Raw genomic sequence first — 22,512 nt, forward strand, 5'->3', positions numbered from 1 at the left:
CTTTATGTATAACTAGTATCAGCAGAACAATCTTTACTGATTAAAGAAGAGAACGATAGTGAAACTCAAGCCACTGAAAATTAAGGGGGGAGGTAGAAGGCAACTGCAAGGAATCATTTAAGGTAAATAAGAGAGGGGGGAAAAACCCTAAAACATTTTAAAAACCCTATAAAAACACCCCACACCTACTCCCAACCCAGTCAGCGTGGGTAAGGTGAGCACCGCGGGTTATGTAAGGCAAGTCTAAATTGTGGCCAACGCGAACAGGTTAAGGAGTGAAACTAAACATGCTTTCCCCCGCCCCCCCAAGCTTTGTCATAATCCTAAATGTTATCTTAATTAGCCTAATTGTCTTAATTATACTTCGCAGCAACTTGAGCCTTCTGCAGCACAATCCCAGCGTCTTTTTTTCCAGCTTTGTTCCAGCGCTGGAAGAGGCGGCGACTCCTCTGCCAAAAGCCAAAGGCCACGTGATGCCTCCCAGGAAGTTTTCTCCCACCTGGGTATTCTTCTTCCTCTTCTCCAAAAGCTATTTCTTATTCCCTGCAGAATCTCAGCCCAAAACACAACAAAAGAAGAGGCAGTGGTGGGGGAAGGAGTCACACTTTTCTTAGCCAGCTGAAATCTTCTCCCTATTTTTCCACCTTGTTCGGCGAGAAGCTCTCAGTGCCCAACACTTCTCACAAAAGCTTTGCAGTGCGAAATGAAAAAAAATCAAAAGAAAGCACAGAAAAAAAAACCCAACCCAAACCACTTCCATTCATCTATGCCGCAACAATTTCATGGCACAGCTCCTAAAACATCCCATTAGTGCTGGCCTTGGAGAAGATTAGAGAAGAAAGCTTGAACCCACTGAAGCAAGGCTTAATGGGCTCTTGAGTTAAGCCAGAGCCTTCCCTTAAACAATGCCCATCATTAGGAATAATTACCTGTAGCTGTATAATCAACATGGCTATGATAACTGACATGAGAAGTCCAGATGTCATCTTTGGCAAGGCTTGAGAAATATTTCTGCTCCTTATTATACAACTGACTTTTGAAAGAGAAACGAGCAGCAAGAACACCAGGGGTGAAAAGCCGCCACAAAACACCGCAGAATTCCAACCCAACCCTTGGAAGTACAACCAGAGTAAGAAGCCAGCACCCAGGAAGGGCACAAGGTGGGTATCCAGCAGCATCCTGCCCAGCTGCAGCACCCTGGCTTTTGATCACACCACCCTTCCCAGCACCATTCTAGAAAGGGTCCTTAGAGAAACAAAGCTCAAGCTGATTTTTGGATCTACAGGAACGCTGAGCCAAAGCAGCAGAAAGGGGCATGAGAAACAAGTGTTCAGTGATGGATTATGGAAGGAAGCAAGGCAAACCAGCACCAGGCTTCCACTGGCAAGAGCCCAACCAGGAAGGACATCAGCACTTCCCAAAGCTCGGGACAGCAGCTCCTTGAGGAGCCAAGGAACACCCACGGCTGGGCTTGCACTGCAGGTGGGTGTTTAAGGTGTCCCACCACCACGAGGAGAGAAACGCAGGCAGCCACAGCTGCCCAGCCTCCCTCCTGACTCATGGAAACACTGAAACAGCAATTATCTGTTATCTGAAGAACAGAGCTCCTGAAAAACATCACTCTGCATTTGTGTCTCCAGTAAACACCTGCATTCATACAAACACACATTTCTCAACTCCTCAGAGTACCAACAAATTTCATCATCTAACACTGCTATAATATGGAAGCAGAGGCCAGGTTTGTTTTTTGTCTTTTTGATCATTCTGATGATTTTAGAGACTCATAAACTCATTTCAGTTGGGAGGAGAAGCACAGATCTCCTCCGGCTGCCTGTAGACTCCAGCACCCCTATTTATTGCAGGATTTCTTCCCCCTTAAATCTTTGGGGCTGTTCTGTGGCTTTTAGCGCTTCAGCCTTAATTGTTAACCTCAACCTGATTAAACTGAAGTCACAGAGTAATCTCTCAGAGGCAGAGTGAAATAAGTCCTTCCATGTGCCTTGCTGTTGTTGGATTATTTGCTTCCCAGCAGCCAGTTCTGTACCATAAACTGACACAGCCCAAGCACAATTAAAATTCCTCTCACAAAGCTCTAACTAACACAAAAGTTGCCCCAGACTCCCCAAAAAACAAATGTGTGAGGCACCTTTAAGCTGGAAAGCAGGTAACTGAGCAGCTACAGATCCTCCCGACAGACAGAAATGCACAATTTGGTAGTGATGAATCATGCCTCAATTTACAAGACACATTAGGGATAATCCCCCAGACAGCATTGAGGTGGATCAATTGACTTTTGTTCCAGCAAAACTATTCCTTCCTGTTAAAAAGTCCAACAGGTTTCTTAAATATCAATAAAGGCAGCAGCAGAACCATGCCCATCCCTTGGAAGTACACTCCATATCATTAGGGCTCATCAGCAGGGATTTAACAAATTAAATATCTGGTTAATGACTCAGAAAATACCTATTTTCACTGATGCAACCATTAGAAACCCAAATTTTACAACAATCAGAAGTCTGAAACAGTAAAACTTCCCTTGTGACTCTTGGTAACACCAACAGCACTTTGCACCTTCACACCAGGTATCAGATGGAGCAGGAAAGGGAGGGAGGGGGCCTGGATGGGCATTCCAGCACAATTAAAAGGTGTGTTCATGCACCAAACTGTGTTTTGGGGTCGCTGCTGGGACTCCAAGTGGCCTTGCCCTTACCTGGATGGCTTTGGGAGCTCATTGCTGGCAATGTCTAGTCCTTGGGAGAAGGGATTGCAGACAGATCAGCTGCCACGGGAGTAGCAGCAGCTCAAAAGAGCTCCAGTGCTTCACCAATACATAGGAGTGGGAAGTGGGGATTAAATCATGGCCACCTTGTAAAATCCAGGGCACAGTGACATGCTGAGTCGTATGGGAAGTAATCCAAGAGGGTGGCAGAGTGTCTTCCAATAGCTTTTAAAATGGGAACCTGCAATTAAAGAAAAAGATGTCTGCGTTAGCAAATGAAGATTAACAGCCATTTAAATTGTACATTATATAACCTATTTATCCCTGAGATTAAACTACAATGCTATTTTAGGCATTAAGGGCTGCAGAGAGAGTCATTTTCAGAGTTGTAAACGTTACTTTGATTAATAACCATAAAGATGCAAATTAATACTTAACATTATTAAAAAAAAAAAAAACAATTAAACAACTTTCCAACGACACATTCACGTCTCAGAAACCCAAAATTCCATGTTAATTCTCATCCTCCAACAGCACCATATGAAGCCACTTCAGTCCAACAGCTTCCATATTTTAAAAGCCATATGTATGAGTGGTAACTGTACTTCACGCATCTGTTCCCCAAAGAAGTCTAAAGAAAAATTCCTCAGTGCCAAGAAGTGGTCTTGGAGCAGGAAGGAAAAAAAACCCACACAATCAATTCCACTCCCACTCTAGCCAAGCCTCCAGAAGATTACTAAGAAGCAGCTCCATACTGTCCCAGGGGGGAAAAAATCCACCATTCCCAATTATTTGGAAGCTGTGTAGCAGAGGGAGGGAGAGAGAACAGAGGGGAAATCACCCACAGGGTCAGCAACCCCTGGCCCCAACCCCCCAAAATACGGAAATACAGAAGCAGGAGATGCCCTGGTTTGGAGAAACCCCCCTGAGGCCCATGCTGACCTAACCAGCCACCCTTAGACCAAAGGATCTCACTCAAGTTCAGTTTTGGGGGGAGTCAGGGGGGTTTTGGCACTATACCAAGTGACATCCAGTATTTCTCATCCTTGCAAGTGTCCAAGGCCAGGTTGGTTGCACCGGCCTTGGAGAAACCTGGGATAGTGGGAGGTGTCCCTGCCCATGGCAGGGGTGGAATGGGATGGGCTTGGAGGTTCCCGTCACCCAAACCATTCTGGGGTTCCTGAGCATCCCAGTTTTACAGACAGGCTGTCCCAGGGACTGTGCTGTGCCACTGCACGAGCTCCCAGCCAACACCCCTGACCCACACTGAACCCAGCTGTGCCCTCCACGCAGAGCATCCCACTGCCACAGGTGACTTCCCTTCTTTACACCATAAAACACCACAAAACCAGCAGCCCAGCCCTCCTGGGTGCCCAGGGGAGCTCCTCCTGCCCGGCCAGGCATCTCCCAGCACTGGGGTGAGGTCACCCTGCTGGCAGCAGCCAGCTCCAGCCCTTCCCCACGCATCCAGCTGACTCTGCTCACCCCAAACTGCCCTGGCAGCAGCTCCCAAGGAGTGGTGCCCTGCAGCACTGCTGGGTGGGGTGCTGCCATGGGAGCTGCCATGGGGACTGCTGCTGCCTTGCACAAGGACCCTCTGGCCTCCGTGCCACGGCATTCCAGGCACTGCTGGTTGTTCCTGGAAGAGCTCCTAGCATGCTCACATCTGAGAGTTCCTTTCCAAGAAGCAAAACCAGGTCTGAGACTTTCAGCACCGACACAGTGGCTCGGGATGGGCTTTCTAAAGTTACTTCCCTGATGTGCAGGAAAATGCCTGCTGAACACAGTGCCTTCCTTGCTGTGCTTCATTAAAAACCCCCTTTAATTGGCTGTTTCTCTGCAGCCCAAGTGTCTCAGCATCACCACTCTCCAAGTTCCTCTCTGCCCATCTTGCATTCTTAGAGACCTGGAACGCGTTCCATGTTACGCGTCAAACCCGAGAGAAAATCACTTAAATGTCATTTCCAATCCCTGCAGGTCTCTGCCATCCCCAATGTTCAAGATGTTCCAGTCCCATTAATCAGCACATCCTGTTAAACAGAGCTGGGTCAGCTTAGACCAGGCATTAGCAAGATACTAACATAATTTATTTTCATTAAAACCAGCAGGTACTGCTGGAGCATAAGCCATCTCAGCTGTAGACACGAAGGATTTGGAGTGGAGTTACCAGATCTCCCTGTCCTCATTTTCCCAGCACAAGAATGAACAGTGAAAGTTTCCCAAAGAAACTGGACTGAATGAATAGCACCAAAACCATTCTACAGCATCATCAGTTTAATCCATTCCTACTTTTGCCCCATCCCTGGAAGAGTTCAAGGCCAGGGGTTCGGAGCAGCCTGGGACAGTGGGAGGTGTCCCTGCCCATGGCAGGGGGTGGAATGAGATGGGTTGTTGGTTGTAAGGTCCCTTCCAATCACTCTGTGATTCCATAATTCTCTCCAGGACACAGCAGTCCTGTCTTAAATTACCTGCCCCAAAAGTTTAATTTTCAGGTGGCCCTTGCACTGATCTCCATGCAGACCAATGCCAGGCCTCCACCTGCAAAAATTCTGTAAATTTGTCCTTTTGCCACCATCTCAAAGAAAACACCCCTTAAATTAAAAGGAGTGAAACACTGTCTCTCCCTGTGCCTCGGGTATTGGGAGATCTAGAGGCTTTTCCAAGCAAATTATCTCGTTTAGGAAAAAAAAAAAAAATATTAAAAAGAAAAACAAACCCGAGTTTGTTTAACTTGTGCTCCAGTGCCTGCCAGGACAAGGGCGATCACCTCTGTCCCGAGGAACAGCGAGTCCACGCCGAGCATCATTCCAGAGGCACGGGCAGGGACTGGCTCAGGGCCATCTGCCACTGCCACCCCACACACAGGAGGCACCCCTGGGGCGCAGCAAAGCTCCCTGCTGCATTTTAGGGTGCACCAAAAGGTTCTGAGCTGGAATTTTGGGGTGCGCCTCAGGCTCCGGCAGCAGCGGAGATGGGCACAGCCAGGCAGAGCGTGCCGTGAGCCCCAGGATCACCTGCTGGCCAGGGGAACTGGCTTGGCAGACAGCAAGCAGGGCCACAGGGACAGTGCCAGGGCTGGCAGGGCCACAGGGACCGTGCCAGGGCTGGCACATCCCTGGGCACTGAGCAAAGGAAGGGCCCGGGAGAGCGGCCACGGACAGGGCAGGGGTGGCACCAGCAGAACTGGTTTGGCAAACAGCATTTAACCAGCACAGGCATCATCAAGCTTCCTGCCTTGCAGGAGAATTTTCAGAGTCTGGTCACTGCTGGATGTTTAAAAATCTCATGAGCACAAGGAGCCATTTAATGCCTGTTTGTTTCAGCCTGCTTCTAGCAGGGCACACCTGAGAGCACAGGCTCCCTAAAACCACGGGAGTTGGTGCATCAGCAGCTGTACCATCAAAATATCCCTGGATCAAAGGGTGGCCACGGTCTGAGAGTGCTGTCACCTCCTTGTCACAGCCCCAAACAAGCCTCTGTTCCTGCAGGACAGACTGAGGGGCAAAGCACCTCATTTCTACCTGCTTGGGAGCCTCAGCAAACCACCAAGCCTGGCAAGGCGTCTTTCCTGGGTTTAAAGTCATTCCAGATCTTCTCTTACCCCAACAGAAAGCTTTTTTCCTTTTATTTTTTTTACAATTCTGCCCCAAGACTGATTTGTTGACAGAAGGCCTGGAGCAGCTCCCCTACAGAGAAAGCTGGGGCTGTCCTGCCTGGAGAAGAGCAGGTTGCGTGGTTGGTTACCTCAAAGCAACATTCCATCGTCTGAAGGGGCTCTGAGGAAGCTGAAGAGGGACTCTGCACCAGGAACTGCAGTGAGGGCACAAGGAAAAATGGGTTCACACTGGAAAGAGTGGGAGTTTAGGTATTTGGAAGAATGTTTTACTGTGAGGGTGGTGAGACACTGGCACAGGTTGCCCAGGGAGCTTGTGGATGCTGGCACTGCTCAAGACCTGGCTGGAGCAGCCTGGGATAGTGGAAGGTGCAGGGGGTGGAACAAGGTGATCTCTAAGGTCCCTTCCAAGCCCTTATGGTTCTGCAATGCTGTGGCAGCATGAACATTCACCTTCCTCCTCCCAGCCCCTTCCAGATGTGCCTCTGTGCCATCACAAGTCCAGATGTGCACAACCACTAATGACAGCCACCACAGGACTTTATTTACAGAGCTCCATTTTTCAGAGCTTTCACTGCTCTCCAGCCCTGATAAGAATCTTGGCCTGGGGCTGGGCTTGCAGGCTGAGTCAGCCGGGTTACTGGGGACCAGGAGCTCTGGTGCCCGGCTCTCTCTGACACAGCAGCACTGCTGCCAGCATCCCTCGGTGGAACAAAGGCATTCCACATCCTGCCTCTGCTCCAGCAGCACCCAGCACCCTGGGGTTTGCTCTCCAAAAGCTCCACACCCACCACCATGGGTGCTGCACCCATGGAAGCACCACCACCACTCCCTTCAAAAAGGCGTCACCGTCGATCCTCCTGCCTGGCACAGATCAATTCCAACGAGATTGTTATTTTTTTCCCCCAAAATTACCTTCCTGGCTGGGTTTAGAGGCAAACAGCCCTTGGTTTACACAAACACACCGAGCTGAAGGGAGGCACAGCCTCTCTCAGAGCTCGATCAATTCAAGCTCTCCTTTGACAACAGATCCTGCACTTTAACCAGAGCGGGGGAAAGCTGCCTTTGCTTCCCAGGGTTTGTTTATAAAATACTGCCAATGCAGGATCCACACATGGAAAGAGCAGGGAAGGAAGAGGCTCAGAAGTGCCTGGAAACAATTCACTGTGACCACAGGGAGATTTGCTGTGTCTTTATACGGGGGAGATGGAACGGCTTGGGCTGGAAGGGACCTCCAAGCCCAGCTCACTCCCAACCCCTGGCATGGGCAGGGACACCTTCCACCAGGCCAGGCTGCTTCATTCAGAGCAGAGCCAGTGTGGAACAGCCTCCTGAGCTCACCTCCCCTCCAGGGACCTCCATCTCCCAGCCACCACTTTGCAAGGTGACAAAAGGAGTGGCAGCAGTCCCCAGGACACCCAGGACAACATCCCCTCAACCCCTGCTTCTCCAGCAGAATACAGCTGCGCTGCATCTGCCCCAGGAGAGCAGCTTGCACAAGCACTGCCCACAAGTGCTGTTTTCCCACCTCTTCTAGGAAATGTATTTGCAAACTTCAAATACCATCAGACACCGTCCTCAAAGAGTCTCGAGTCTCTAAGCAGTTTTCTCTCTAAACATACACTGTGAGAATAAGCAGGTGACACTGTAAAATCCACTGTCAGAAAAGCAACTGGATTACCATGGAATAATGAAAATCAAAAATAAAGAAGCGAATTTGGTGCTGTGTTAGCCCAGTTCCTCCAAAACCACGTGGATTTTGTGCAGATCTGGACATTCCCCTTCCTTTTCCAAGTAGCAGTGTAAGAGTTTCAAAAGGGCAAGAAAACCATCAGAGGTGTGGTACAAATTGCTCATGCAGGTGAAGCAGATTATAATAAACCTGCAGCCCAGATAGAGGTGACTTAAAGATATCACAGTGATGTAGAATCATGATTAACACAGACAAATCACTGATCATTCAGCTTTCCATCTATTTCTGTCAGAGGTAGAACTTTTTCCCCTGCTTTTGCTGGGTGAGAAGCTGAGTTGACCCAGGAGGAAGGAAAGGGTCCACAATTTGGAAAAAGCACAATTTGACGTGTGCTCTCTGCATTTACCTGCTCCTCCTTAGCTGCACTGAGAAACTGACTCAAGGTGCTGGAAAAACCAAAAGTTTTCCTGAATTCTAAAAGCAAATGGACAAATTTGTTATGGAAGATGACAAACAGCAAGTGCACGGGGCCAGGACACCCACGAGACAAGAAGTGTCACCATGGGCATGTCCTGTTGTGAAAGGCCTCCCAAAGTACATCCTCTTGGAGGCTGCTGGAGAACGTGGCAACAAGGAACTTTTAAAGACCTTAAAAAACCTTAAAATCCTAAAATGTCCCTTAAAATCTGGTGCTCAAATCTCATTTTAACACCAACCTCGAGTCACCAAACCAACTCAGCCCTGCACTGTCCCACACAGACGCGACAGCCCCATCTCCCAAAGTGTAATTTTTGCTCGGTAGAACTTCCTATATTGCACTGATATCACATATCAAGATTCTTTCCAGTTTCCACACCTGCACCCAGTAAGTGAAGGGAAATACTGGCAAGTGGAAGTGTTGACACAAAACTCAGGAATCTTCATGGAAGGGGGACAGGGAGCACAAGCAGTGCGAGAGCACTGAAGCCTTCACTGAAGTTAGAGCTGTGGAAATGACAATTTTTAAACAGGAAACCCAGCCGAGAGGAGCTGTTACCAAGAGCTCCTCTCCAAGGGAACCAGGTACAAGCATGCCCCAGCAAGGAGGATCCAGACTGACCAGTCCAGCCCTCTCTGCCCGGACATCCCATCCTGGCCAAACACATGGTTTCCCTGCAGCAGCAGCAGCAGCAGCAGCAGCAGCACAGCAGAGGTGCCTGCATGTGAGATCAAAAGCTCAGCACGGTGATTCAAACACCCAGAGCAGCTCAGGAACACTTCAAGGAATCAGCCCCAGTGCATTTGTTTAGCAAATGCTGGCTTTTCCCAGCCAGCCATCACAAGAGGCTCTCACATGACAGCCCAGGGCTGAACTAACACTGTGCTTCTGCCTCTCCCTGGAACTTCCACTCTCCAGCTCACACACACGGGGAAAATCTGCTGCTCACACCAAACACTGCGGCCTCCTGACAGGTTCTGTGTGGTGACACCAGCAGGGATCCCATCTCTGGGCATGTTGGTCCTACATGTTCAATTTTAGTGTGTGTGTGTCAAATTCCAGGACTAACCAACTTCCCCAGTTCACCCAGGAGCTGCAGTGCCTTCCTGGACAGCCCCTGGGAGCAATCCTGCCACTATTCCACCAGCAATCCTGCCACTATTCCACCAGCAATCCTGCCACTATTCCCCAAACAAGTCCCTGCAATATAAGCAGTGCTACACCTGCACTGAAGTCACCGTCAGAAACAAAATGAACAGCCACACTATTAACTTATTAACTAATTATGAGCTGCTTTATTAACATGGAACTAATCCACAGCTATGGAAGGGTGGAAAACCTAGGTGGAAATAATTAATCTAATTACATGTAACAGAAATTGTCTACAAAAATCATTGAGGAAAATGTTTTCTACAATTTCCCAGCCTTCTGCTTCTCATAGTCACGGAACGCTCCACAGCTGATTTCCAGGGAATCACACAGATTCCCTGAGTAAAGCTGCTTTTTCCAAGCTCTTTTCTGTTGTGTCTCAAAGTCAGGTGCTCAGACTGATCTCTGGTGGAAGTCCGAGCACTGAGACACCAGCCCAAACTGAAAACATGGTATCTTGGTGAAAGTGAAAACACCCTTTGCCCATTTCTATGTTAAATTAACAGAAAATTGACATTATTGAGTGTGGCCCTAGCAGTATTTTCCTCACCAAACTGAGGAAATCCCTCGTGGTACCTTGCACAGACACTTTTGCAAATCACCACCCTGACCAGCACTTACAGCTGCTCTGAAAACCAAAGGTGCCTCCACAGCCTAGAAAGAAAAATAATCTGGTGGACACCCAAAACCACCCAACCGCCCTTTCTCCTTCCTTGCTGGAAACACACAGGAGTATCCACACAATTTCTGCTTCCACAGATTTCACAGTAATACCCCTGGGAAGATCTCTCAGCAGTTTTTAGACCTCGACAAGAATTGATATTGGAACCACTGTAGGTATCCCAAACACACAGAGAAGCAAAACCACTTTGGGAACAACCAAGTGCATGAGGAGTGAACCTAAACCCTCCCAAGCATCATCCAAAACTCTGAACAAAAAATCCTGAGCAAATCTGGAAATACCACCTCGCGCTCACCCCAGGTTAAAGTGACCAACAGCTTGGAAATTATTTTTTTGGAGTGGAGCAGGACGAGCTGCAGATTCAGAACCGCCCGCTTGAAACCTGGGACTGTGCGAATGTGCAGGAATACAGAGCCCTCCTTGACTAGCGAGACTCTGGCAGAGGGTCTGAAGGAGCAGGATGCTTCTGAGCTCAATCCAGTTTCTCAGCAAGAGCAGCAAGAACAAGCAGTCTCACAGATGGATCCGCGTGGGAGGGAGAAAGGATAAAAGTCTGCCTCGGGAGCCTGTTCCAGCTGCTACCGGAGCCTCGCAGGAGGCAGCACCAATTGGGCACAGCCACCTATAAAAACCTCCTGCCTTGGCTTTTGCTGAGGCCCTCTTCTCTCCCAATTGCATGTCTTTCCCTCATCCTACTGTTTCCACGTTTGAAGGAGTCCAAATCAGATAGCTGGAAGTAGTGCTCGACAGAAGGTGAATGCAGACTGGGAGTTTATCCTGTGTCTTCATTCCTGCCTGCAGATCACCCTCACTGCACACACACTACTCAGGAGCAGAAAAACCAAAACTCCTTTCACATGCCTGACTGAGAAGTGATTAAAAATGGAATATTTGAGGCCAGGTTGGAACCTGAACCAGTGAAGGGCAGCCCTGCCTGTGGCAGGGGAGTGGAACTAGATGGTCTTTCAGGTCCCTTCTGACCCAAACCCTTCTGTAATTCCATAATTCCACATTATTTTTAACCAGAATCCCCCCAACAACATTTTCAGTGGCAGGAAGAGGCTGCGTGGCCAGCAGATAGGGAGCTTACCTCACTGGCTGAAAGCAATTCTTTACTGGGGTTGTTTTTCAGCTCCTCAGGGAGCCAAAGGCAGAGAGAAAAACATTTACCTTTTCTCTTCACATACTTGAGCTGTTCCAGCCACATCTGAACTTCTTGTTCCTTCTGACAAAGAATCAGAATTACTGGTCACTAGCTGTGCATAACCCATCTGGTCTCCCAGCATAAAATAGCTAAGTACATGTGTCATCAATCACTGTTAATTACTTTCATTAACTTGGAAAAAGAATATTGACTTTCTTTTAAAGAACAAACATTGTTTAAGGTCAGCCTAGTTCTCTCTCTCTCTTTTTTTTTTTTTTGTTTTAATTGAATGCTATCTGATTACCAAGAGAAAATAATTTGGCCTGAACACTCAAGCAAGCCTGCCACCCAACTTGCGCAGTTCTTTGGTCTGGTGAGATATTTCCATTTCCTCAAGTCCTTTTCTGGAAGGGCCACTTGGATCCAGAAGCTTCGCACTGCTCTGCAGTGCCCCGTGTTAACCTGGCTGCCATTCCCACCTACTGCCCCCGTGGCTTTGGCAGTGCTGACCTTTGCCATGCTCTGGGAAAGAAAGAAACACGGCCCCAAGGTCTCCACAAACACATTGCATCACCGTGCAGTGGACACTCAGCCCTCTGCTGTAAAACAGTGACACAGGCACAGATCTCATCTGCAGCACGGCCTCTGCCAGCACACCAAGCCAGCCAGGAGCCTCATGGTGCCATGCAGAGCTCCCCTGGACTGTCCCCCTGCTCCAGAGGCTGCCTGGGATCACCTGGTGGCCCCAGCATGAGCCAGGGGTGGGTCCCTGTTGAAGATTGCCATGCAAGATGTTTTCCATTCCCATCTGTATGGCAGATTACCTTTGTCAAGTGGGCAGTTTGCTTTATCTCTCTCTCTGAGTGACCACATTCACACCTCCCTGGGGAGGGGACATTGCTGATAACAGACTATTGAATGTCACTGCATGGCTGATAAGAACTAGAACATCCCATTGGGAGATGTGAGCCCAGAGGGAGGAGCCAAGCATTGCTACCCAGATATAATCCAGAGGTGTTTGGGACACCAGCATGGCTTTCTCCACGGGATTCCCCAGAGGAACAGCAGCTGCCTCTCCTTCCACTGGATCTTCAGGGGAAGAATACATCCTTCTCTACAGATCCCCCTGCTCCAACAGAACCACCCCTGACACTGCAGGAGGGCTGCAGCCACATTTCCAATGGGACTGCCACCAACAGCCTGACCCACAGGGTGTCAGGCTGGGTTCTGACTCTGTCACTGTTGTCCTAGTGTACTGTATTGTTTATTTTATCCTTTTATTTTTTTTTTCTTTTCCCTATTAAAGAACTGTTATTTCCTGCTCCCATATTTTTGCCTGAGAGTCCCTTAATTTAAGATTCATATCAATTGGGAGGGGAGGGGAAGGTTTACATTCTCCATTTCAGGGGAGGCTCCTGCCCTCCTCAGCAGACTCCTGTCTTTCCAAACCAAGACAGCCCCTCTCCACCCCTGCTCACAGAGCTTCATCCAGTCAGTCACTCTCTCTCCAGAGGAGCCACTTCAACCCAGTGTTTATTACATTTTTCCACGCCTCAGTTACTCCTCCAACACTGCCCACCTCCAGAAGCACTATTTTGTTTGAGGACATCCCATGTCACTGCTGTCCCCCTGTGTCCCATAACTCTGTGCTTCCCCCCATTCCCAGGCTGAGCTTCCTATCCCACAGTGCAGGAATGTGGGCAGAGCTCAGGAGGGCACCCTCCACCCTGGCTGGTGCCCAGCTCATTGGCACAGCACATCCTCACCCACAAAAGCTCTGGGACCCTATCACAGGCTCCAAAGTTTACGTTTCTGCATGTTTTATCCTTCCTGTCTGCAACTGAGTTATTGGTATTAGTGGGTGTCATTATTATTGGTGTTATTTGGTATCATTGGCACTGAATGCCAATAATGATACCAAAACACTGCCCTTTCCCAAGCAGACAGACCCCAGTTCCAATGGAATCATGGAATCCCAGAATGGGGTTTGGCTTGGAAAGGCCATCTCACCCAAACCCCACTCTGCCATTTCTCCTTTTAGAGGGCCTGTTTTCCTACAGTAAATAAAAATGTTTTGTGTATCTTACTCAAAGGATCTTTACCTAAATCCAAATTTTACACACAAGCATGAAGGATAATGCACCAAAGGAAGAATTTACAGCTTTGCCTGTAAAGTGCAATATAATTTACTTTCATTTGTTAGGAAAACCTGTAACCACTGACAGGATACCTCAAGGATGCTCACAGGGCAGTCCTGGGCACTCTGCTCAGTTCTGGCCCCTCTGCCAAAGCTGCTGAGACTCCCAAGCCCCAGACTGCTGATAACTAAAGGGGCAGGAAGCTGAAATAAATATTTAGTTTTATATTCACGGGGGTTCCACCATTTCCAGTTTAAAAGCACAATTAACATTTTCCAACCACATCCACAGCCAGGATAGGAAACCAAGTTAAGTCACCACAAACCTGTCAGTTCCTCTGCTCTACAGGGTTACATTTCTCTGAACAGGATTACATTTCTCATGACCAGCATCACCCTTTAATGAAAACTACAATCTTCAGGCAAATATTGCAGTCTTAAAAGCTGACAAGCAAGAAAGGCAAGGAAGGAGCAACTGGCACCTCTCAGGCTCCAGGAGGTTTCAGGTTGTTTATTATATATTTATCTGTTTTATGACACCATCAAAACCAAAAAGGAGCAAAACCCTTTAAAGAAGTACCTGCAGGTTACCTTGACAAAGGCCAGCAAACTTTTGGGAAATCACTTTCCAGGTTCTTGAACTCAGAGTGAAGGAAGAGCTCCATTTACTTTAGGATTTACATTTTATATGGCCCATTTTGCCTGTTGGATGTCAACACAGCAAGGCAAACTGGAATTGTTCTTGCCAATAAGAAAACTGGACTGTAAAGCCATAAAAAGGTTGGACATATTTCAAGGACTGACACAGCACCTGCCATGGGGGCTTTTTAGGGTGGGTTTTACAATGCTGCCAGTCACCAGTCAGAAAGGGATTTCAACTCTAAGGAAGCCTTAGAGCCCTAAATTAGGGTTTGGGTTGGAAAGGACCTTAAAGCCCATCCCATCTCACCCCCTGCCATGGTAGGGACACCTTCCATTATCCCAGGTGGCTCCAAGCCCCATCCAACCTGGCCTTGGGCACTGCCAGGGATCCAGAGGCAGCCACAGCTGCTCTGGGCAGTGCCAGGGCCTGCCTACCCTGCCAGGGAACAATTCCTAATTCCCAATATCCCATCCATCCCTGCCCTCTGGCACTGGGAGCCATTCCCTGTGTCCTGTCCCTCCATCCCCTGTCCCCAGTCCCTCTCCAGCTCTCCTGGAGCCCATTCAGGGACTCTGAGCTCTCCCTGGAGCCTTCTCCTCTCCAGGTGAGCACCCCCAGCTCTCCCAGCCTGGCTCCAGCCCTCAGAGCATCTCTGGAGCCTCCTCTGGGCTCTCTCCAGCAGCTCCAGCTCCCCCCTGGGAGGCCCCAGGGCTGGGGCAGCTCTGCGGGTTGGGTCTCACCTGAAAGGGCAGAATCCTCCCTTCCCTGCTGGTCACAGCTCTTTGGATGCAGCCCAGGGTTTGGGACTTCTGGGCTGCAGAGCACTCTGCTGGGTCCTGCTGAGCTTCTCATCCACCAACACCTCCAAGCCCTTTATGGCTTTTCACACCAACCAGCACAGACAGAACACTCCTCCCTGCCACTGCCTCCTCTTTCTGGGTGGGAATGAAGCTAAGTAATTTCCACCTGCTTTTGTCCCTCTTCAGCCTTTAAAAACATCAAAGCCCAACCTTCGGGGTCTTTCCTGGAGCTTGGGGTTTTGCACCTTTGCATGCTCCTAAACCTCCTCCTGGAAATTCTGGCTAACAGCTCCAGCTTCTGCAGCAAGAGGAATTGCTGGGCTTTCAAGATAAGCTGCCATTAGTCACTAAAGCTCTGCAGAAATCTCCTCTCACCTCATCCACCTCATCACCTGCTGCTTGGGATACTCTGAAAGAAATGAACAGGAAAGAATACAAGGGGAAAACAACACAAATCCAAAGACTCTGTGTGTAAGCCTTAGTGTGGATCCATCTTGTACCTGACAGGAGGTTCTGCTGAGCTGGGGTTGGTCTTTTGCCCCTGGTAACAAGTGACAGGACAGGAGGAAACAGCCTCAGGTTGTTAATGGGGGAGGTTAATGTTGGATATTTAGAAACATTTCTGCGTGGAGAGAGTTGTCAGTCCTTGAGCAGTGGTGGAGTCCCCATCCCTGGGGTTTAAAAGCCACGTGGATGTGGCACTTAGGACATGGGTTAATGGCAGTGATGGGGAAACTGTTGGATTTGATGATCTCACAGAACTTCACCTAAACGATTCTGTGTTTTTATGAACATAATGATTAATAAGCTACATTACAGCAGAGGGGAAAAAATGGCCTGACAGGCAATGCCTGCAGGCACCTCCAGCCCCTTCCCGAGGGAAACCGTGCACAGCCCCAGCCAGACCAACACCTCCTCGGGATGTCAGGCAGCTGAACATCCACATTTCAGCACCAGCTTTACATCCAGGCAAACGGCAGGGCCACAGCAGAGCAAACAGAGTCCCATGAGCTCAGAGCACTCGGCATGCAAAGCGCACTTCAGGGCTGGGGCGGGGGCAAGGAGATTGCAGGAATTCTTTCCTGAAATGGAATGGGGAGATAAGATCGAGTGAAAAGGAGCAGAGGCTGCTGACATATCTAGGCTCCCAGAAGCCAGTAAATATGCAAATAGGCTGCCATTTCTGCCAGTAACACTCAGAACCAACTTTGATTCTGCTCAAATATACCACATTTAACAAGAGAGATAAGGCCGGCACTGAATCCACACAGAGCAGCTCTCTTTGACCAAGACAGCTTCACTTCTCACTCCAGGAAATCCTGAACAAAGCTTTCTATTCAGTCTCCACTCTGACTATCACAGTGTTTATGAATAACTTTGGCCATTTACCTTTTAGCAGTCTGATTTGGAAGTGCTGTTAAAACCTCCACATAAAGCCTGGAAAAGCTGCATCCATCCAGTCCCAGTCACAAACCCTTCCCCAAACCAGGACAGGACTTGCTGCCCCGAAGCCACAAACTGCAAATTTCACATGAGATGTCAGAGAAGAGAAAAAGAAAGGGTGTATTGAGTGTGCATCCCTGGAGACAGATTACAGAGCAAGGACTGAAGCTGATGTGACCTGATAGCGATGATAAAGGCATTCCCTGGACATCCATCTGTTGTCCTTGGGGTTTGGACAGACACACCAGGCAGAAACACAGATGCATGAAAATATTAAATACAGCCATGATTTGTTCTCATGGATATCTATACATGTGAAATAAATAGCTGTATATTCAAACACCAGAGGCAAAGAAAGCATTTCTTATTTTCACTCCATTTTATCTGCCTACCAGCTCTGAATCAGCGAGATGAGCTCAAAGGCCAGTGCTGGCTCTGGTCTGAGGTATGCATTTTGCACGTTGCTAAACAAAAGCAAAAGCAGCTCTGCCCTGCCACGGCAGGGGCTGAACCCAGCCTCAATCACCCATTCCACTGCATGAGGCTGTTCCCTGAGAGAGGGAAAACAGCACAGCCCGCAGCCCTCCTCGACAGCCCTTGGCTGCTCCTCCCAGACGCCAGCACACAGGCAAGACTACCCAGAACGTCAAGCAACCACCAGCATCAAAAAATAAGCATGTACAGAAGCTGGGGAGATGTAAAAAAATAAACCCCAGACCTCTGCAGGCTGAATAAGCCTCCCACGTGTAGCACAACACAACAGGAACGATTTCCCCAGCCACGCCAGGCGCTGCAGGGAGATGAGAGCAGGCTCCAGGAGCAGGACCTGCAGGGAGGTGTCAGAACCATCCCCAGACCTGTGGCAAGCACAGCAGAGAGCAATCCAACAGGAGGTGGCTGGAGAGGGCTCCCAGAGCAGCAGGAAGGTTATGACAAAGCAGGATTGCTGGTAGGAGGAGAGCAGAGACGTGGACAGGGCTGAGAGGGGCTGATCCAGGAGAGAAGGGAACAGCTGAGCTCAGTCCGTGCCCCTTCCATCCATCACAGCCAGCCCCAGCACTGCCCTGCAGGAGAATACCAGGACACACAGCCATGCTCTGGCTCCAGCCTGTGCTCAGAACTCCCTTATCCCCATAATTCCCATTGTAGCTGCCAGCGCTGGGAAGGAGCCTCAGAGCTATATGCTGAGGCCCTGGAATTTAAATGTACGATAACACTGTAAATAAAAGGAAACAAATTCCTTAAGGAAAATCTTTTCACATGCCAGATCAGTTCCCAATAGTAACTGCTCTGCTTTGACAAGAGATAAATATTTACAGTCTGAAACAGAGAACACCTTGTGTTGCAATACTGGAACGCAAACCTTGTCAGTCCTGGTATCCTGAAGAGAGGGTTTTGATATTTTAAAGAAAAAAAAATTAGAAATAAACCTCCCAAGCTGAGCACTTAGAAGCACACACACATTATTGTGCTCATTTACCCCACCAAAACAAAAACCTGAAGGTAGTCACACAAAGAAATTGTCAAACATGCTGAATCCAGAACAGATTTTCTCAAAGGAGACCTCATCCCCCAGGGAATGTAGACAGTTTACAGCAAAAGTCGAAATTATTGCCAAAAATATGCTGCTTTTTTTTTTTTTATTTATTTAAATACAGTCTAAGTTGCTCCTCTTAGACATTCCACCAGCGAATGCAGGCACTGAAGATTTTTCCTACTGGAGCAAAAAGGCAGCAAGGAGGACTAAATATCTATATCCAGCTCCTTGGACTGGGGCATCCCACTCCAGGAATACCCTCAGGAAGAGGGAAGAGAGATGCCAAGAGCTGAAGTCTGAGCTATCTCTGAGCTTCCAGCATGACTCCCAACCTCGGGGCCTGATCAGCTCCTTCCAGCTAAGGAAAGAATGTAGGGAATGTCATTCATAGTGGCACTTGGGAAGATGCAGGCATGGAAATCCCTGTCCCAGGAGGGTGACAAGCCTGCTGCAAGGAGATGCTCTCATTCCTGCCCAGCTCAGGTTTGCTGCCATTTTAAATGAGCTGAACACCCCATTAAACACGAGTGGGGTTTTTTGCTGCACTGTCTGAGCAGCCCAAACTCCTGTTTCTGAGAGGACCTGCACGAGGCCAGCCTGGCTGGGCTGTTGCAGGGCAGGATTTCATATCTGAGGTGCAATTTTCCTCACCCAACTGCTGTTGGGGCTTTTATGGCCCGCTCCCTTTGAAGTGGGGCAGCCACAAGAGTTCAATGTCTACCCGCCACTCTCAGCTCCCTCACTTCCTCCTCCCCTTCCCAGAGAGGGAATCATTCATTCCCCTGGGCAGAAGAATTGTCCTGCCTTGGCCTGGCTGCTGCCCCAGCATCCCATCCCTGCAGCCAGCCAAGCCTTCTGTTGTTCTGTGCTCAAGTTCTCCATTTGCTCCCCTGCTTCCAGCATCCCTGCACAGCAGTTTATTTTTAGCCCAGCATTTTTAGAGCAAAGCCCAGAAGCAGCACACTTTCAGTGCCAAACAGAATTCAGCTGTGGCTCTGATGCTGTCAGCTGACAGCAGGACACTCGGGTGGCTTTGGTGGCCACTCGAGGCTGGTGTCACTCCCTGGGGACTCTCCCAGCTGCACACACCAGTGGCACAAGGGACGGTGACTCTGCCACTCCCTGGGCAGCTCCTTCCACAACTCTTTCAGGGAGGAAATTCCTCCTGATGTCCACCCTAAATGTCTGGACAGAGAACGCAGAGCTTGCCCCTTGCAGGTGCCCATGAATGTTTGCAGTTTGGGGTCACTGCTCACAGCCAGCTCAAGGCAAAGGGGAGATCCCTGCTGGCTTCACCAGGTGCTGGATCGAGCCCTTAACCACCAACACAGACAAGGAGAAGTGCCCCAGTGTACAAAGTGAGGCTCCTGCCCAGCTTTATCATCAGCTTTCAGGAGCCAGAGGTGGTTTCCATATTCTAAACACTAATACTTGCCTCCTTTTGACTATGCCTTGTTGTTTCAGTGCAATTATAGAATAAGAGATTCAGATTCAGCAGGTATCACCATCACCTTTTTCTGTTGACAGAACACAACCCGGCAGAGGCAAAAACAGTAAGAGACACCCAGACACAGCAACTGAGAGGAACAAAACCGTGTAATCTGTGTAAATCCACCCAAAATCTGCAGGGGTGGCTCAGAAAATTGCACAGTAAAAGTCTTTTCTACTCTCAACAGCTCACAGAACAAGACTGCAATGACAAGGCCATCTTCTCCAAGGCACAAAGCAGCCAGTGACAGAGCCACACTGTGCCCTGAAATCACATCAAGCCTGTTTGCCCACTGACCCAGAAGTCTCCAGCTTTTCTGCAGGTTTGATAATCTATAACCCAAAGCCTCAGATTGCTTTTCCCTGTCACAAGCTGGTGGTTTTTGCAAAGCTTCAAGCAGGAAGTGTTTTGCCTAATGTTAAATATTTCATTCACTGTTATGATTAAGCCCATCCTCAAAAGCTTCCATTCGAGGCTGAAGAGGGATGAGCAAGGGGATGAAGAAAAGCCTGACAAGGAGAAGCAAACACAGCCCCCAAGGAAGCAGCAGGTACCTACCATGTACAATCAGAATAAATACTCCTTTCTAGTCCTCTCCCTCCTCCTTTGATCATGCTTCCAGGTCAATATCTTGTGAGAGGCAGTCCTGACTCAAATGTATCCTTCAGCCTCCACCAGGATCTGACAGCAGGTATCACTTGTGGAAATAAATAAGTAAAGAACATTTCCTCCCAACCAAAGCCTATTTGACTCAAACAGGAAATCTGTCATGGTTAGGAGAAATGCACAACAGCATCCACATGGAGATTAATTTATTTTATTCATTTTTTTCCCATGCATCAGGTAGTGAGGAAGAAGTGCTTTGCACAGGGAGCAAAGACAACCCAGCAGAGACCCTGCCCACACTCATGGAATTATTAAGGTAGGAAAAAACCTCTAGGACCATTGAGTCCAGCCATTAACCCAGCCAGGTCTGTTTCCTTCCCTGCCCCTGAAGATGCTCCAGCAGCACAAACCACACTCAAACTGCACCATAACGTTGTTATAAAGGTGTGAAAAATGCAATTTTTCCTCACTCTTGCGCACATTATTTGAGCAGAGAAGCAAACCTGACCCCTCCACACACACATGGACCTGCAGTAAAAGGCATCCATGTTTTTGGCTCTCCAGGAGAACCACCTGCATTGAGGATTTTACCAGAATCCACCACAAGCAGTAACAAGAACTAGGTAACTGTAGCTCCCACGGGGGGAAAAGGTAACCTTCCAAATGCCTTGAAAAACACTCCTGAAAATCTCTTGGGAACAGCACACACACTAGGATGAATTCCTTATTTCAGGCTCACATTGAAGACCCTTTTCTTGGAGGTGAAATTTTGAGGACCCTTTTCTTGGAGAAAAAATTTTGTCAACACGACCCCAAAACCAACCTGAGCATGATTTTCCCTGAGCAAAAGCAACATAAGCTGTTCCTGGAGCACATCAGGAAAATCCAGGCAGGAGAAGGATGTGACAGCCCAGTTATGAGTAACTGCTATTCCTCCAAGTGGAGTTAACACAAATTCTATCAGCAAACCAATGCTCACGTGACAAATGGAAGTTCATTTCACAGGGAACAAGACACAGTGTACTAATGCTCCCAGAATTTAACTGTAATTAAGTCTCGCTGACAGACACCTCATTAAAGCACCACTTCTCCAGAAAAAATTAATAAAGTGAATTATTTCCTACGTGTGAAATATCAGGGTTTTTCACTGCTCATGAAAGATACATGGAGTTCAGTTCAGCTGGATGTCACTGCTCCCCGGAATGAAGGAGTGACACGCTTAAAAAGACATTTAAAACAACACATTGCTGTGCTGCCAAAACCCAAGCTGGGATGCTCAGCCCTTGAATGTTATTTTATCCTGAAATAAAATAAACCCCCTGAAACACAATTCTTCTTCCAGTAGATACACAGATAGATGAAATAACTGGCTTGTTATTAGAAAACCAAACTAAATTAAGATAACCTAATTTTGGCCAAACTAAAAAAGGATTCTCATGAGCCAAAGATCCAGTTTTCAAATTGCAGCTTTTTGGTGTTTAAATGCTGCTTGTGTGATGAACAAAGGTTCAGCCACTGATGAGGGGGGCAGAGGGCTGTGTGTGTCCAGGCCCACGAGCCAACACACATTCCTCTGCTCTTGGAGGCACATTTTAATCAAACTTCTCTGAGGTAATATCCAGCACAAAATGAGCTGAAAAACATGGACCTGATCAAGATGTGCCCAGTAATGAATGCCTGAATTTTCAGAGGGGAAGGCCAAGCTGCAATTCCTTGCAAAGGGAAAACCACAGAAGCTTTCCAAGAGATTTTACAGCCCTTTTCTAATTGTTCCCTTTTTCAACATCATTATGCAACCTCCGTGTGCTTTCCTGCTTCTCTACCCTCCTTTATTTCACCCATTCTCCCCGCACCAACTTCTCCTAAACGCTCTGAGGCAGCTCCTTTAAGACAGCCAGAAATACAGCGCAGATTTTTCTCTCCTCCTCCTCTCAGTTTAAACTGCCCAAATCTTTCCGGTGAAGAAGCATTGCCCAAAATCTGCTCGCTATTCAAGCAGCCCTGGCAATGACAAGCAGCACTTCATGAATCATCTGTTATATATTGCCTTATCAACACGGTCCACTGCAGGAGAAAGTAAACCTGGCCCATTTGGGCCTTGTGCATAACACAATCAAAATGCAAGTGGCATTAATTACAGGAGGGCTCTGAGGAGTTCTCTCATCCAAAGATCCAATATAGGCTATATATATATATATATATATATATATATATATATATACACACACACACACATATATATATATATATTTGTTTGGTAATTTATATATATTTATATATATTTATATATATAGGCATCTTGGGGTGATTTAGGTTGCCTCAAAAACATATTAAAAATATACACATATTTATTTATTTATATATATATATATTTATATT

At 48.0% G+C, this 22,512-nt stretch overlaps 1 protein-coding gene across 1 annotated transcript in view; it reads right to left on the reverse strand.

Moving 5' to 3' along the window:
• The window catches only part of HDAC4 (histone deacetylase 4), a 178,311-nt gene that overhangs the window by 150,564 nt on the left and 5,235 nt on the right, over window positions 1–22,512 (reverse strand). The window contains exon 2 of the mRNA XM_058809255.1: window positions 2,711–2,960. Within this exon, the coding sequence (XP_058665238.1) occupies window positions 2,711–2,732 (22 nt within the window). The 5' untranslated portion in view covers window positions 2,733–2,960. The remainder of the gene's footprint in view (window positions 1–2,710; window positions 2,961–22,512) is intronic.

This window comes from Ammospiza caudacuta, chromosome 8, assembly GCF_027887145.1.
Source record: "Ammospiza caudacuta isolate bAmmCau1 chromosome 8, bAmmCau1.pri, whole genome shotgun sequence".
NCBI classification, from domain to species: domain Eukaryota; kingdom Metazoa; phylum Chordata; class Aves; order Passeriformes; family Passerellidae; genus Ammospiza; species Ammospiza caudacuta.